The sequence below is a fragment of the Chionomys nivalis genome, chromosome 1 (assembly GCF_950005125.1).
Source record: "Chionomys nivalis chromosome 1, mChiNiv1.1, whole genome shotgun sequence".
In the NCBI taxonomy this organism is placed as follows: domain Eukaryota; kingdom Metazoa; phylum Chordata; class Mammalia; order Rodentia; family Cricetidae; genus Chionomys; species Chionomys nivalis.
In genome coordinates, this window is record NC_080086.1 from 58,122,643 (window position 1) to 58,135,303 (window position 12,661).

General features: G+C 43.1%; 1 protein-coding gene across 3 annotated transcripts in view; it reads left to right on the forward strand.

Annotated features, from left to right (window-relative positions):
- Positions 1-12,661, forward strand: part of Adamts9 (ADAM metallopeptidase with thrombospondin type 1 motif 9) — a 174,699-nt gene that overhangs the window by 31,114 nt on the left and 130,924 nt on the right. For all 3 annotated transcript variants that reach the window (XM_057763644.1, XM_057763663.1, XM_057763654.1), the window contains exons 5-11: positions 1,397-1,480; positions 1,583-1,698; positions 2,718-2,758; positions 2,874-2,979; positions 6,217-6,363; positions 7,795-7,936; positions 10,308-10,412. In XM_057763644.1, coding sequence (XP_057619627.1) covers positions 1,397-1,480; positions 1,583-1,698; positions 2,718-2,758; positions 2,874-2,979; positions 6,217-6,363; positions 7,795-7,936; positions 10,308-10,412 — 741 coding nt within the window. The remainder of the gene's footprint in view (positions 1-1,396; positions 1,481-1,582; positions 1,699-2,717; positions 2,759-2,873; positions 2,980-6,216; positions 6,364-7,794; positions 7,937-10,307; positions 10,413-12,661) is intronic.

Genomic DNA, 12,661 nt, shown 5'->3' on the forward strand with positions numbered 1-12,661 from the left:
ATACACACATATACGCACACATGCACATGTATACACACACGCTTCAGAAAAGATCTTATACCTATGCTAAAGACATATAAATTTTCTTCTTATCATTCCCTAATCAATATGACATAACAACTTTGTACATTGTCTTAGCTATTCTAAGTAACCTAGAGATGCCTGAAAGGCCGTGGAAGGTTGCGCATGGGCTCCTTGTAGAGGACATACCGTTTTACAGAGGCAGTGTGAGTGTGCTCATGTTTTGCTCTCCTCAGCAATCCTGGAGCCAGGCTCTCAGAGATACAAAGAGATTACTTCACAACTTTCATTCAAGCAGAAAGGGAACATTCTCATATACTCCCTTATACCTCGGTTTTTTTTTTTAAATTAATCTTACATCTTACACGGTAGTGCATGGATTAACCCTTCTTTACCTGAACAACAACCTGCTTTGAATAAATTCCCAGTTGTGTTGTGAAAAACCACCATGCTTGGGAATGTTGCTTTAGGGCTTAAGGCTTAGCTTTCTCTTCCCTCCCCATGTCCTGTCCTGCTCCTTGCTTCTTCCCTTGCAACTGTGAGCTATCCCCACCCCATGTTACCCAGCCCAGCTCCTCCTCAACCTTATCCTCACTTCTGTCCCCACGTATTCCATACACCCCCGGCCCTCTCATACCCAGGGGATAGAAGGAAAACCTGAACAGACCTTGTAAGCCTCAGCTCCATATCCACGCCATTATTTCAGGTCTATCAGAGACTTTTGACTACAGTAATGGCTCTTGGGTCAGATGGTGTAGGCTGTAACTTCCGGTTCTGCTGTTTGCCACTGGATAGCCTCAGACAAGTTACCTAATCTCTCTGAGCTCCATGACATCCCTGTTTCAAAGGGACAGTCATGGTGGTACCTTGCCCAGAGTTTGCTGTGGGAACTAAATGCTAATCCAGTTTTCTGCTAGAATCTAGTTTATGGTGACAGTTAATGTAGCTGACATAATAAATTATAATAACAAAACAATGCAGAAACCAGGTTACACTGATGTCGAACATATAAATGGGCAATGAGCATGAGGAACAAGTGTCAGCATTGATGTGGGAAACCAAATGACAGGCAAGTACTTGATGGAAAATTAATATGCAATGCTTTGAAATGAATAACTGTTAAGTCATATGATAATTCAGCTTCAAGGGAAAAATGCCTCAGAACTCAAATTTGCTAGAGTTCATTTTTATCTAAAACTGCCATCTATGAATTTGACAGAGACTGTAAGTCAGTGTGTGTGCAGTGAACATTCAGACCGGAAAATACATGTGTTGCGTGAAACGTCCAAAGGGCTGGAACACAACCTAAGAAGTGAATTGCTTTTTGCTTACACAGAGTCCACCATTAACTTTGAAATATTTATCTCTGTTGCAGGTAGCTTCTATCTATAAAGACTCAAGTATTGGAAATTTAATTAATATTGTTATTGTGAACTTAGTTGTGATTCATAATGAACAGGTAATAAAGTTTATTTTTCTCCCTTTTTTCTATCTGTATCCGAAATGGCATATCTAATTGGTGTTGTTGCATAGACCAAGAGCATTTCTTCTCTGTGTTTAGGAAGGACCTTCCATAAACTTCAATGCCCAGACAACATTAAAAAACTTTTGCCAGTGGCAGCATTCCAAGAACCACTTGGGTGGAGTACAGCACGACACTGCTGTTCTGGTCACAAGGTAAATGGATTGCTCATTCCTCGTACCTTTGGTGTCAGGCCCCAGTTGAGGGAAGGGTCCTGCGTTGCTGGGAGCCAGTCCTTCTAGGGAGGTTCTCGACTTAGTCACTATGGACGATTTAGAGCAGATAATTGTTGAACAGGCTGCCCTGAGCACTGCAGTGCTCTTAGCAGCATCTCTATACGTCAGTGGAACTCTCTCTTCTCAGTTATGACAACTGGCGGGGTCACCGAACACTGCTGCATGTGACCTGAGGATGAGGGAGGGTACCGTTCTAGCTGAGAATCTCTATTACATACACGCCAGAAGAGGACTCAGTATGTAAAGCAGGCCTGAAAGCAAATGTCCTTCTACAGCAAGGGAGGCTGCTAACCGCATCCAGCCGGTGGCTGCCTTGCAGGACCCTAAGTCTAGTGTTGCCGACTTATGTGATTGGTTTTGTTGCTGTTTGTTTTGTTTTGTTTGTTTGCAAGAAGTCAGAAAGAAGGAAGTTTTTTAAATGAGAAATTTCCCCATTTTTATAAAAGTTTCTCTTGAAGAATGTTGTTTAAATGTAGAAGGCAGGAAGGAGATGCTGGCTTCCTGGTTTCTCTCATCTTGGACCATCTCTGAAGTCGTTATAAACACACTCATTGCCCCACAAGCCCTTGCTGGAAATTGAATCAAGGGCTTTGCCTGGGCCTTGCGCATGAATTTTACACCTAAGTCATAACTGCCAGTCCATCACTCCTCTTAAATAAACTCAAAAAGCAGTGAGCACTTCACAGTGGGTATTGAGGGAAGTGTTTCTGCGGTGCGGTGCATCTAACCGTTCTGTGGCTGTAGAGACAACAGTAGATTTCAACACATAACCTTTAACCCTTAAATCCGGGCTTAACAATGTTTGCGGGTTGCAAAACCCCGGCCTTGCCAGTTTACATTTTGTTATTCCCCTCCCTAAAATGAACTAGATATTTGGAGGGTTTTCTTGTTGACCTTTGCTCTGGTGTTGTCACAGCCTAAGTCTGCTTTTCTTTTAGGGAGGATATCTGCAGAGCTCAAGACAAATGTGACACCTTAGGTGAGTCCTCGTCCATGTCCCCATGGCTAGAATGGTTTTCCCGATGTTTCTCGTGTGAGTCATAATTGCTTTTGAAAGTAAATCCATGTTGGTCTCTCCCCTTCCATCCTAACAGGTCTTGCTGAACTGGGAACCATTTGTGACCCGTACAGAAGTTGTTCCATTAGTGAAGACAGTGGGCTGAGCACAGCTTTTACAATCGCCCACGAGCTGGGCCATGTGTAAGTCACCCTCATCATAGTCAGCTAAGACTTTGTTCCTAAACTGGGCGGTGGTGGCGCACGCCTTTAATCCCAGCACTCTGGAGGCAGAGGCAGGCGGATCTCTGTGAGTTCAAGACCAGCCTGGTCTACAAGAGCTAGTTCCAGAACAGCTAGGATTATGACATAGAGAAACTCTGTCTCAGAAACAAAAAAACAAAAAACTTAGTTTCTTTTTACCATTGTCTGTCTTCTTAACTTTAGTGGAGTCAAGACTTCAGAGTAGATTTGACAGGAGTGAAGGAGCTGAGCCTTGGTGAGAAGCTGAGTAAAGGCGACCCACTCTCTTAAACCCTAGTTCTGTGTGTCTTTGGTTGAGCTGTTTATGCTTGATGTGTAAAGTCTAATCATTTTTCTTCTCCCACTGGGGACTCAGAGAAAGAGACGTTTTGATTCCTTCTAGCACATCGAAGGATGAATTAGCTTGAAAATTTTTCTTTTTTTTTTCTTTTTTCTTTTTTATTTTATTTTATTTTATTTGAAAAATTTTCTTGACTCACATCTATATCTGAAAGGTTGCCTCGACATAGCTCTGGTCTACAGATTTTAACTAATCCAGATCATTCCCAACTCACAGCTATAACTCAGACAGCATCTAAAACAGCAATGTCCTCCTTGAGAGAAAAAGAGGAACAAAGCTGCAGAGAAAGATTCAGTTTCCAGATTACAGTCAGAAGGTGGCCATTATGAGATAGCTAACTCCCCTGTTTGTTTTCCTGAGAGACAGGGCAAATTGGTATAAATCTACCAGAAATGATTCTGATCTGGGACGACACGAGAGTACTTCTAAAATAATTAAAGTGCGTATCATTGGTATCTTAAGGTGGTCTCCTCAGGAGAAACATTAGTGTAGTGGAGATGCATGTCCTTTCGTGTCCAGTTTGAACTTGGTATGCAGCTAGCATCTAACATCAGCGAAGGACGCTTCTTCCATGGAAACACTTTTCAACCACCTCTTGTATATGCTGTGCTAGGGATGAAGCAAGATGTATATGCACACGTACAGACTTACCCAGAAGTCCAGTTCAGTAAGAGACTTTCACTCTTTGCCTTTTCATATGCCTTTGCTGTTTTCTCCCAAGGAAACCTTGTCAGAGATCGAATGCCTAGGATGGAATCCAGGCTTTCGGTGTAGGCAGGCCAGACTGGCTTAGTCAGCATCTCCTTGGTCCTTCTGATTCCTGAGCCATAGTCATGAGATGCAGAGAATCCTCAAGATGATTTCTATTTCTAGTTCCCCATCTGAGTGACACTATGACCTGAATTATCAGGCGATGGAAGCTCCGTGTGCCTTAGTTGCTCGTCTACAAAGTGTGGGAAATAGTACGCTCATTGTTGGGTGTCTGTGAGAGGGTGGTTCCCACCTGGATACTCCACAGACACTCAAGCCCCTTTTATGAAGAGGCATTGAATTTTCAAGTCACCTGTGATAATTTGCTATATACATTAAATAAAATTTAGATGACTCATAATACCTAATATAACATAAATAGTCATTATATTATATTACATTATATTATATTATATTGACTGGAGGAGGAGGAAATCCATGCATGTTTTATACAGACACAAGTTTGTTTTCCATCCACAATTGATGGTCCCTGAAGATGCTTGACCCTCGGATGCAGTGAGTCAAATATACCGTTCACTGCATCAAATAAGTTGAGAAAGAGAGCATCTAAAACACAAAATCCACATCTTAGTGTACTATGGTTGTGAACAGTCTTGGTTATTTATTATTGGTCACTAAGTATTCCAAAATAGGTATTATAGCCCCAGCAGTGAGCAAATGTGCTTATTTAAATGAAGATAAGTTTCTGTTCATTTGTACGATGATATAAGTAAACTTGATTTGACCTACTTCTGGTGAGTTGGGGGAAAAGGGCAGCTCCTGTCTACCACAGAGAAAGAAGCAGGGTAGGGTTTGAATGCTCGCCTCACCTGAGGTATGCTTGAACCAGAGTTCTGTTGACACCATAGCTGGCACTTGCAAGCCAAAACTTATCCTCTTTTAAGAAATGGGCTCTTCGGTATTAAAACCTTTAAGTAAATTCATCCAATACAGATCACATATTCCCATCTCTACTGGCAAACCAAAGGGCCCACATTTTTTAAAGAAAAAAGAAGCAGAACACCAGAGAATCAGTGGAGCAGATGCACAGGCTTTACTCCAGATTTTTCTTTTATAGGAAACAGCTCTACACCCTTCTATCTTCCTCACATTTCCCGAGTTCAGCATGAACTAGGAAAGGGAATTCCTCTCTTGGTGCTAAATTAACCACATGTTCAGTTTTCTGATTGACAGCAGCCTTTCCCAGGGAGAAAAGATGACCCCCTGACCTTGTCACCTGGTAGATAATTGCCTGGGCTGGGAGGCCATGTGGGTCACGGAGGGGGTGTGCACTGAGGAAAGGCTATCATTTCCCCCCCACTTCCTCTGGTGAAGCCAAGAATGGAAAGTATGTGTGAATGCTGTCACCACCCGCCCAAGCCCAAGAGGACACTGGCATCGCTCCACAGCCTCCCCTCAGGCAAAACGAGAAAGGGTTTGGAGTCTTTTTATGCTTGGCTTTTCAGAAAGCCGGTTCCTGTCAGCTGGCATTGGCGTGTGATCCTTTGCCATCTTTACCTTCAGGGCTTGTATGCTGGGCTTGTATGCCTGTGGTGTCTATGTCACTTCCTACGAGTTCATGCACACACTTGATAAACATAGGTGTATCACTCGTCACCCTGGCCCAAAAATGGAAGATGTGAGACCCACAAGGATCCTCTTTTTGCAAAGCTCTTGGCTTCCATTTTTAACACTGATTCATTTTTATGCTGACATTAGTATAGCATCCTGCTAAAATCTTGACTCTATGGATTGCCCTTTAACTGTCGATTAGGATTTCCAATTCCTGTATTCTAGCACCAACTACAGCACATTCAGAGCCTCTGCACTTCCAAAAAGCATGCTTACACCCGACAAATGGCCATGCATTCACTAAAGGTACTTTACATTAAATTGGATAAAAATCCCCTTGTGTTCTATACTCCATCTTGAATTGTCTTACAGTTTATCCTGCTCACCTGGATTCATACTCTTTTCCATAGCCCAATAGACGGTTATAGTTTTCTCTTAATCAACTGTTAAGCAACAATGCCTGCATGAACCACTGGTGTGCACTGACATTCTCACTGTTGTTTCATTGACTTTAGGTTTAATATGCCTCATGATGACAGCAATAAATGTAAAGAAGAAGGTATTAAGAGCCCCCAGCATGTCATGGCGCCAACATTGAACTTTTACACCAACCCTTGGATGTGGTCAAAGTGCAGTCGAAAATACATCACCGAGTTCTTGGAGTAAGACTTAAACTTTCTTTTAGTTGCGGCCCCTAGGGCAGCAGTTCTCAACCTGTGGGTCGCGACCCCTTTTGGGGGTTGAACAACCCTGTCACAGGTGTCGCATATCTGATATCCCGCATATTGGATGTTTTCATTATGATTCATAAGAGTAGCAAAATTGCAGTTATGAAGTAGCAATGAAATGATTTTTATGGTTGGGGTCACCACAACATGAGGAACTGAACGAAAGGGTAGCAGGGGTAGGAAGGTAGAAAACCACTGATCTAGTGTCTGGTCTACATGAAGTAAACCAGGAAGGGAAAGACAGCACAGAGTTGAGCATTCCTCTGGGGTCGTTGTCTTTGATAACATTCCTTGGAAGAGGAAGACAAATTACCCTGTTCGTTCATAGCCTTGCCAGTTTGGGGAGATTACAAACCGACCAGAGCAAAGAGTTGGGTTCTTAAAGGGAATATGCAAATATTTCTGCATTTGTGTAATGCTTTGAAATTTATTTAGGTCTTTGGAGAGCGCTGTGATATTGAAGGGCTCAAATATTTATGTACTGCTAACCTAGTAATCTTGGCTTGGAAGTAATGGGTAGTATGAGGTTGCCAGAAGAGAGTATGTGGTAGAAATAAGGGCATAGTCAGTCTCTCTCTCTCTCTCTCTCTCTCTCTCTCTCTCTCTCTCTCTCTCTCTCTTTTTCTCTCTCCTCTCCTATTCCCTCTCTTCTATTCCCTCTCTTTATGTCCTTTACCTTTTTAAAGCTCTCCAAAGATCAACTTACATTATACAAGGGCCACATGTCACAGATATGGCTCTCCTTTCCCAGAGGTGCAGAACCTTAAGCAATTGCCTCAGGTCACTGGTTTGCATTTCTGCAACCTGAGGCAGGGAGGGGGGCTTTGTTCATCAGCATTCACTTGGTGTAGATTTTCCAGAGGAGATGATGTTTGCAGAAACCAGGATGAACTAGAGGACTGGTGTCTTTCTAAGCAGGTAGCCTGAGATGCTTTCTTGCTCTGAGTCCTTGAACCCTTCCTCATCAGTTCAGCAAACACAGGAATACCGCTTGCTACAGACTGGGCCCTGTGCAGAGACAAACAGATAGTAGCTGTGGCCCTAAGATAGTTATAGCCTATTGGGAAGGATGGTAAACAAACAAGCAGATATGGTCCCTCAGATACTATACTTCCTCCTGGCTATGTCGTATGTGAAGAATCTCTTTCTACTGAGTATGTGTCAAAAATACACCTTTAGCGTCTGGATTTACCTTGATTTGTCTTTGGATGTAAAGAATAGAGCAAAGCCAAAAAGAACAGTTCTTGCTGCCATTAGGTGTGTGTGTGTGTGTGTGTGTGTGTGTGTGTGTGTGTGTGTGTAGCCTTCGCCCCATCTGCAGCCTGCAGGAACCTGGCTCACCATCTGTGTTTCTGCTTCCCGTAGCGCTGGGTATGGCGAGTGTTTGTTGAATGAACCTGAATCCAGAACCTACCCTTTGCCTTCCCAACTCCCAGGCCTCCTCTACGACGTGGATAAACAATGTGAATTGATTTTTGGGCCGGGTTCTCAGGTGTGCCCATACATGGTAAGTGTTCGGGGTAGTTTCTGCCTTTCGCTGTTGACTCTGGACTTGTTCATAGTCACATTTTCCCGCTGGAGTCTCACTCTAAATCAGTTACCCGAGAAAAGGTTCAGAATGACCTTGCTAACAGTGGCAGCGCCTGTGATGTGGTTATGAGGCAGTGGTGGGCTCAGCATTGCCACATTCAGCCCGGGTTTTCTCATGGTGCTCTTACGATAGCCCAGAGGGGAAATGCCATTGTCACCTGCAGAAAGTCAGAAAGTAAGCCCAAGATTCTTGAGGCCCTTTCATGTCCTTCAGGTTGTAAAAGCGACCTGAATAATAGGGACTCTTCCAGATCCAGTACAAGGAATTCACGAGCTAACCCTGGCTCCCTGACTTAACTTGTCTGGCTTGTGTTCTGTGACCAGCTGGGTCTTCAGTTCTCTTCTGGTCATCATCTAGCTGGCCAGCTTGCTGGCTTGGTGGCTGAATGGTGTTTTAATGTATGAGGATTTAATGTATCAAGGATTTGTGTGGGTAAGCGGACTCATGCTTTTGTGGGATGCCTCAGGTTGTATCTTTGGGAAATGTATGTTTGTTTTGCTCAAGAGGGATATTCTGGCAATGGTTGGTGATTGGAGAAATATAGGGAGTCCACATAAGTGATTTAAAAGTTCAAATAACTCCATCCAAAATAATGTCCACTTCTCTGTAATTCATAAAAAAAGTTGAGCCACTGATTATAGACATGGTAGTATCTATCTATAATCCTAGCACTCAGGAATCTGAGACAGGATGATAGAGAGACAGCCTGAGTCTAGTACAAACCAAATGGTTCTGTCTCAAATCATCACTGGGTGGGGGAAGGTTGATGGGAGAAAGATGAAGCATGTTTTAGTGCCTTCTTTCAATAAACTATTCCATAGCCCTGTAAATGCTAGATCCTTAGGAATATACTCCATAACAGACAGTCTGATAGCGTAAGTCTTCAACATCAAAAGGAGAAAGAAAAGTACCCCAAACTAGGAGGCTTCTTTTGTTGTTTTTAAAAATGAATTTCTGGTAACTGTTAAACTTTTCTTCTGTAAGTATGGTTTGTTTTAATAATTATGATAAAATTAAAATTTAGAATCATCTTTTAAAAGTATACCTTGATGGATTGGAGGTTTGGCTCAGTTGATAGAGCACTTCCCTTGAGAGCAAGAAGACTTGAGTTTGGTCCCCAGAGCCCATGTGGAAATGCTGTGTGGTAGACTTGGCTTGCAAGCCCAGTGCTGGGGAGGCAGAGACAGGAAAAGCCAGTATCTTGCTGGCCAGCCAGTCTCGCCTAACTGGTAAGCTCCACGCCAATGAGAGAGCCTATATCAAAGAATGTAGATGGTGTTACTGAAGATGACACTGGGACTGTCCTCTGGCTTACACACACACACACACACATTTGTGAACATGCCTGAACATACACCAATACACATATTTACGCGCACGTGTGCACACACACACATACACACATTGAAGAGTATACCCTGAAATACTTTCATACATATATAGATACATGGAGATAAGTCTTAAAAGCAGAACTCGGTAGAGGGAGGAAGGAAGTTGCAAGGTGTGTTGTGTGCGCCAGTCAATAGGAAGCTTAAAAGTTGTGTATCCCTGGTGGATTTTTTTAAGCATCTGTACCGAAGCATCTGTATCCTGAAGGCATGAGCATTGCTAAAGATGGAGTCACTTCTGGGGTCAAAGGAGCAGGAAAGGGACACAGGATGCATACGCAAGGCCTTAGCTTGCTTATGAATTGATCTTTTCCTTAGTTTGGTAATGATGGTATCTTAACAGTCCATTATATATTTTTGGAAGGGAGAAATATATTTTAATTTTTTTCTGTATTTCTTCCCACAGTGTCGAGAGCTTATGGCTCATTACATGATCATGATATCATACACACAATGCACATGTGCATGAAAATGGTCATGCAGAGACACAGGCACACATGCATGCACAACAACACACTAATTTTGGAACTGAGGCAAAGCAAAATTCAAATCACATCCATTTTCAGAATTCTGATATAGTTCTGAGAATGATCCTGCATCTCACTGAACCTCAGTTTCCTCATCATTAACATGGGGTGGTCCAGACAAAGGACCCTGTGATGTCATGCATGTCTCAGAGTCTCCTCCAGAAGTCTCCCTTTTATGGAACAGTGTCTCTCCCTGGAATGGAAATGCGTCTCAGGTAGCTGTACTTTGGAATACTTTAGAATGATAAAAATACCATACCAAGAAAAAAGCATCCCTTTGCAAACCAACTTCTACCCCTGGCAAAGTGTGAGCGGAAAGGGACTCTTGCCCTATGTGCTCACAGTGTGTCGTGTCTTCCCTGAACGGAACAGATGCAATGCCGACGACTCTGGTGCAATAACGTGGATGGGGCACACAAAGGCTGCAGGACTCAGCACACGCCCTGGGCTGACGGAACCGAGTGTGAGACTGGAAAGGCAAGTGACTCGGTGTGGTGCCTGTCCTCTGGGGACAGACCCACTCCTCACCTGGGTGGATCCAGCATGGTGTGCGTCATATAACATATTACAGTGTGGTTCAGCAGATGTACTCTTTTCAGGATGAAAGCAAGGCTTGCCATTGAGAACGCTGAAACTTAATTTTAATAGATAAACCATTTAGGGTGTGGTGAAAGTTTTCTCTCTTCTGAGAGTGGCATTGGAAAGTAATTATGAGCATATTAGAATCAAAGAAATGCCCAAACACTGCAAGCCTAACACCTTCGTTATTGTTTTACCAGACCCCTTACCAAGTATGCTGTTTTCTTTTATATGGTGTCATGATGTTAGCTTGAACGTATCTAAGCCCAGATTCTCATGAGCTGATTTTCGTTGTAATGATTCTCACCATTTCGTTAATAACTAAACAGAGCCCACTGTTTGTGTGGGCCAGTGATAACAGAGTCCCACGCCATTGGAGTATGATTAATCTAACCTTCTGTACCTGCTGTGCCCCTCTGACAGTGGCCATGGGCTACTCATATTGTCTTTATTATCACCCAGTCATTTACTGAAGGGAATTTTAGGTCTAGGTCCACATGACTTACGTCACTCACCAGGGATGCAATCGGTGGGCTCTATTTCCAGAACTCTTGTCATCCTTATCATTTCTTGCCATTTTCCCCTCTCTTCCCTTTTTTTTTTTTTTACTTTACTTTACTTCCTTTGAACAGTTTTGGATATCTGACTTCTTCTGCCTCTACTTCACCTTGTAAATTTAATCATATCCAGGATGTTTCCTTGGAAGAAATCACTAACAAATTGATTTCCAGAATTTTATTTTCCCGTACATGATTTTATACTTGGGGAGCTGATTTAAAACACACACACACACACACACACACACACACGTTTTTTTCTCTTGAGATCAGTCAAGTCATTTGGGGAAGAACTGCCCCAAACCCTTCCAAGGTGGACCCTCCCTACCATAGTTCTTCTGCTTGCTTCTGAGAGACAGTAGGTTGCTTGATGGACCCTGAACGACTTCATTTTCCAGTGGTCAAACATGAGGGCTCCATTTTTATCACTGTATCTCAGTGATGAAAGGAAACAAGGATGTGGAAATTACTTGGTTAAGTTATATTTTGAAGATGATTTTTTATAAAGTTGATGACAAAATCAGTTCATCCCTCCACTTCCCCTGGGCTGTTCCAAAAAGGTAATTCAAAGTGCAGCTTTCCCTAGTGATTGCCTAGAAAGAAACAATAGACTGAGTGGCTTCTGGAACTTCCATTATCTTAAAAGAAAAGCATGTCTCTTTGTTCAAAGTTCTAAGTTTGAGTTTTTTGTGGAGCATTAAACTTCATGCGTTGAGGGAGGGGAGAGGTGGCTTACTGGTTGAGAGCACTGACTACTCTTCCAGAGGACCCAGGTTCAATTCCTAGCACCCACATGGTGGCTCACAACTGTCTGTAACTCGTATGCATGTGGTATATAGATATATGCAGAAAAAAAACGCCAGTACACACATTAAAAACAAAACAAAAGAAACCTTAGTAAGCGAGTGGGTGTAGGCCCCAGGTGTTGGTGGGAATGTACTTTTCAGGTTCCCACAGCAGTCAGTACAAATTGAACGTGACACTCATTCTTACGCAATCAAGATGTCATTTCTGAGTCCTTCTAAACACAGTAACCCAGAGACTGCTATCAGTTTGCTAACTGGTAACTAACAATAAGCGTGACTCCTACTTGACAACTTGATTAGTTGATTAGGGTAGAGCCAGCTAGTCAGGTAGAGCCACCAGATTCTACGGTGTGGTAGTGCATACCTTAAGACTGGAACTCAGAGGCAGAGGCATTTGCCTCTGCGAATTCAAGGGCAGCCTGATCTACACAGGAAGTTCCAGGCAAGTAAGGACTATATAGTGAGATGTTGTCTTCAAAACACAGAAGGGGTGAGAGAAATGAGTCAGTGGTACAGAGTACATGTTGTTCTTGCAGAGGACCTGAGTCTGATTCGCAGCACCCGTTATACCTTTCTCAGATGCCGTGAGAAGATGTTACAGAGGAGGCCAGGATAGCCCAAGACTTTACTCTTCCGTTTCCCACCAAGCCCTTCCCTCCTAGGAGGGATGAATCTTCCCTCTGTGTCCTTAACCTGCCTCTTGCTTGCCTCTGCAAACCGCCCCAGCCCTCCTCCTTCCTCTACCTCTTACCTTACTCTTGCTTGCCCACAGAGACATCACAAC